Source organism: Lathyrus oleraceus, chromosome 5 (genome assembly GCF_024323335.1).
Source record: "Lathyrus oleraceus cultivar Zhongwan6 chromosome 5, CAAS_Psat_ZW6_1.0, whole genome shotgun sequence".
Classification (NCBI taxonomy): Eukaryota; Viridiplantae; Streptophyta; class Magnoliopsida; order Fabales; family Fabaceae; genus Lathyrus; species Lathyrus oleraceus.
Genome location: NC_066583.1, coordinates 577,394,430 through 577,399,405, shown reverse-complemented (window position 1 = coordinate 577,399,405; position 4,976 = coordinate 577,394,430). Strand labels below are relative to the sequence as shown.

At 27.1% G+C, this 4,976-nt stretch overlaps 1 protein-coding gene across 1 annotated transcript; it reads left to right on the top strand.

Moving 5' to 3' along the window:
• Positions 1–360: 360 nt before the first annotated feature.
• Positions 361–4,718, top strand: LOC127086606 (fatty acyl-CoA reductase 3). The gene is made up of 10 exons (XM_051027389.1): positions 361–630; positions 716–819; positions 2,586–2,788; positions 2,892–2,992; positions 3,084–3,276; positions 3,366–3,527; positions 3,605–3,686; positions 3,766–4,038; positions 4,132–4,259; positions 4,342–4,718. The coding sequence occupies exons 1-10, from the start codon at positions 549–551 to the stop codon at positions 4,493–4,495; spliced, it is 1,482 nt and encodes a 493-aa protein (XP_050883346.1). The 5' UTR covers positions 361–548; the 3' UTR covers positions 4,496–4,718.
• The last annotated feature ends 258 nt before the right edge of the window (positions 4,719–4,976 follow it).

The window sequence follows — 4,976 nt, the reverse complement described above, 5'->3', positions numbered from 1 at the left end:
ACGCATACACCAACCAAATGCACTTAGGCGCCAGGAGCATTGACGCCTATTCATGAGGGTCAATGCATGCGTCAATATCATTGACGCCTCCTCATGAGGAGTCCAATGCATACATCAATGCTATTGACATCTCCTCTTACTGAATTGGGGGTGCGTCAATTCATCTAGCGCATCCTCTACAAAATCTAGTTATTTTGGTAATTTTTTGGAATTATTGATTGTTTTTGAATTTTTTTTATAAAAAATTGATTATTTTTTAAAAAAAAATATTTTAAAAAAAATCTAAAAAGTTATATATAAAAAAGTATTCTTGATTACTATTGAAAAACAACTTGCAAGTTACACGTCAATTCTCATATCATAATTGCTCAACGATTTAGTTTTCTTTAGTAGGAAAATAATTTTGTTTTTCCCTTGTTATAAATATGAAAGAAGTTGCATTATATTTTTCCATTCATAAGTACTATACTTATTTCTTTTTAGATTCCAATTTGCTTTATTTCTATATATATTTTCTTCAAGTTTAATTATACATATTTTTCTCTATAATGGAAGAGGTAGGAAGCATACTCCACTTTCTTCAAGACAAGACCATTTTAGTTATTGGTGCCACTGGTTTTCTTGCAAAAAGTATATATATGTTCTCTCTTTCATCTCATCCTTTGATTCTAACTAATGTGCACATATTTCTGACACATGGTTCTGTGTTTTACAGTATTTTTGGAGAAGGTACTGAGAGTTCAACCAAATGTTAAAAAGCTTTTTCTTCTTTTAAGAGCTTCTGATGACAAATCTGCAGCTTCTCGTTTGCAGAATGAGGTAAATTAATGCATATTTTAATTTAGTTTAATGAGTATATTATCAAATTAAAATTTATTTTATTATTATGATGTTTTATTTTCTTTATTCAAATATATTTCCACAAATATATTTATATGATCAGGTATTGTTGCATAATTTTATTTTTAGATAAATAATAATTTCTTTTTTTTATTATTGCAACCATATATATAAACTGTTTTATTTTTTATTATTGTAAAAATATATTGTTTTATTTTTAACTTCTACAAATATACTGTTTCATTTTTGACATATACAAATCTATTATTTTTTACTTTTTCTTCTTCTTATTATATTTAATTCCTATAAAAACTATTACTATTATTATTATATCTAAAATTTTAACACGTGGCCTGAAAGCTAATACTATTCAATGTGTTTTCATCTCCCACTCTTTTGTATTAATTATGTTATTCATACACCATTTTATATATATATATATATATATATATATATATATATATATATATATATATATATATATATATATATATATATATATATATATATATATATATATATTTGTGAACAATATTTTTTTTAATATGATTTTGTGAACACATGAACAATATTCACAAATATTATAATGTCTAGTGAAATAAAATTAGCCAATAAAATATAAAAAATTAATTAATAAAATGATGGTTAATATACATTAAGATATTAAAAATAATTTTTATTAATATATCAAATTTGATTGATAAAAAATAAAGAATTGATTAATAAAATTATAAAATTGACTAATAAACTTTCCGTTGTAAAAATAATTTTTAGTAGTTATTAAAATTGATTAATATGATGTAATATTGATTAATAAAATTATGAAGTTGATTAATTATAAAATTTTATATTAATATTATTTAATTTAAAATAATAATAAAATAATATTTTTTTATATTTTATTTTAAAAAATATATATTATTATAATATTTATTTTTCACCCATAAATAGTGAAATACCGTATATTTGTATAGTTTTGGTGTAGGAATATGATTTCTCAGTATTTTGCCAACAATTTCTCTAATAATTTGAAGAATTGTGGATAATTTATTAAAAAATTTAAAATTTACATTGTAGCAAATTTTATTTAAATATTTATGATTTTTTTTAAATATCAAAATTATATTAAAGATTATGATTTTAAAATATAAAAAATTATTCACACAACCTCACGGACTATGGGTAAGTGTCACCTTTAAACTGCTTATGGAAAAGTAATCTCAGATTAATTTGACAAATCTGCCACTTTTGAAATCATCAAAATTTTCACACTTTACTCTATATTTTTGGGTGTAGAATAAATTACTTAAGAAATACAAGATGTCGAAGTTTTAAGACTAAAGGGACAGCAATAAAACACAATTTCCTAAAGTTTTGAATAGGACAAATAAAAAAAATATAGTCTTATTCATAGATCCAACGTTTGATCTAACTAGACCCAACAAGGAGACAACATTGAAAACAAAGAACAAACACATAATGAGTAGGGTAACTAAAAATATTCTTAAAAGTTCTGTAATAATTGATTGGTTTTTTTTTTGTAGTAGAAATTTTAATAATTTACTATTTTTTTCCATTATATATCAATAATTTACTTAAATTAATACATATTTTTTTACTATTATATATGTATATCATAATTAATTATTTAGGCACATACATCCGATTTTTTCTCTCTCCTCAACTTACAAATTAATTAAGCCTGTGACTAATACATGGATAATATATATTTGTTTCATTTTTAGATATTAGCAAAGGACTTGTTTAATTTACTAAAAGAAAAATTGGGTACAAATTTCAAGTCCTTTATTTCTGAAAAGATAACTCTGGTGGCTGGAGATATCAGTTGTGAAGACTTGGGTTTGAAGGATTCCATTTTAAGAAAAGATATTTTGTCTCAAACAGATGTCATTATTAATCTAGCTGCAACTACTAACTTCATGGAAAGGTACATTCAATTTTATATACTTATTTTTGGTACAATATCATACATATATTTTTTATAGTTTTTTTATTATTTTATTAAATATAATATATATTTTATAATACAGGTATGATATCGCATTGGATCTAAATACATTTGGAGTTAAGCATGTACTTAACTTCGCCAAAGAATGTATCAAAGTTAAAGTGCTTATTCATGTATCAACAGGTTTGCATTAATGAATGAATTAGTTAATGTAAATATGAATTAATTAGTATTTAGTATGGTAAATAACTTTAATAATTGAATAATTTTTCAGCTTATGTGTGTGGTGAAGGAATTGGGTTGATTCTAGAAAGTCCCTATGTTTTTGGTGATTCACTAAATGGTGTTGCTGGATTAGACGTGGACGCAGAAAAGAAATTAATAACAGAAAAGTTAGGTGAGTTAAGAGACAAAGGAGCCACTGAACGTGAAATTAAAGGGGCCATGAGAGACTTAGGCATGACAAGGTTTGTCGATATATCTCTATCCGATCTTATATTGAATTTAATGCATAAAATAATTTGTCGTCCATCGTTGAATTTTCGACGAATTTCAGAGCAAAACTGTATGGCTGGCCTAACACATATGTGTTTACGAAAGCAATCGGGGAGATGTTCGTCGAACAATTGAAAGGAAATTTATCTGTTGTTATTTTCCGACCAGCCATTGTCACCAGTACATTGAAAGAACCTTTCCCCGGTTGGGTCGAGGGTGTCAGGTAAACGTGTCTGTGTCATGTCAGTGTCTGTCATGAAAGTGAAAATGTTTGCTGATAAGAAATATTTTTCTTTACAGAACTATAGACAGTTTGGGTGTTGCTTATGGAAAAGGAAAACTATCATGTTTCCTTGGAGGTCTTGATTGTGTTGTCGACGCGGTGAGTTCATAGTTCTTTAACTCGAATGTGTCGTCGAATGTATTTTCTTTTTTTCTAATGATTTTTCTTTGGCATACAGATACCTGCTGACATGGTGGTGAATGCGATGCTAGTAGCTATGGTGGCTCATGCAAATCAACCTAGTGATGATCATGCCATATACCATGTAGGTTCCTCCGTCAGAAACCCATTGAGATACCTCAATCTAAAGGATTATGGATTCAGATATTTCACAGCAAAACCATGGATAAACAAAGATGGAACCGCGGTTAAGGTTGGAAAATGTACCGTATTAACCGACATGGATAGTTTCCAAAGATACGTCTACATTCGCTACCTTCTCCCGTTACAGGTTCTTATTATAATGTTTTCTATAAATAGATATAAATTATTGATTTCTGGAGCCGAGTAAGAGAATAAGACATTTAATACATTTTTATTATAGGGACTGAAACTGGTGAATATAGCACTCTGCCAGTATTTTCAAGAAACTTATCTTGAGCTAAACAGGAAGATCGAAGTTGTGATGCAGTTGGTGGAACTTTATAGGCCTTACTTATTCTTCAAGGGCATGTAAGATTTCTTGAATGTGTGTTATTTTGTGATACAAGTTGTGAACCAGGTTGTGATGTTGTTGTGAATTTATGGCCCACAGATTTGATGATATAAACACAGAAAAGTTGCGGTTGGCAGCAAGAGAAGGTGGAACAGAGACAGATTTATTTTACTTCGACCCTAAAGATATTGATTGGGATGATTACTTTATGAACACACATATCCCTGGTATTGTCAAGTACATTTTCAAGTAACACGCCAACAGTTGATTAAATTCGAATTTATTTTAGAAAGACTGCATAGCTTTATTGTGGGTGTGTCTATCAAAACAAAATTATTTATTATGTTGCTCAAGGGATTGTAATTGATACTAGCAAGTTGTCAAATAAGTTTGAAATTTTAATTAATAGTGATGCCAAATATCATCCTATGTTTATATGTGATTTCTATTACAAGTGATACTTCTTATTTATTTCATCACGGTTTCTTGGATAAAGTCTATTTTGGATTGAAGATATATAAATTGTCTATTTATTAAAAATAAATTACATAATTGCCGAGACACACGATTAACTTATAAATAAATTATCCTCAACCGATAGCAAGTCACAAGAATAAAAAATAAATAAATTATCCTCAACCGATAAGTTAGACGAATATAAACACAATTTAATATAAATAAATCAAAATTTATGCAAATTAAATATGGTTTATCATGATCGTCAAGACCTTAGA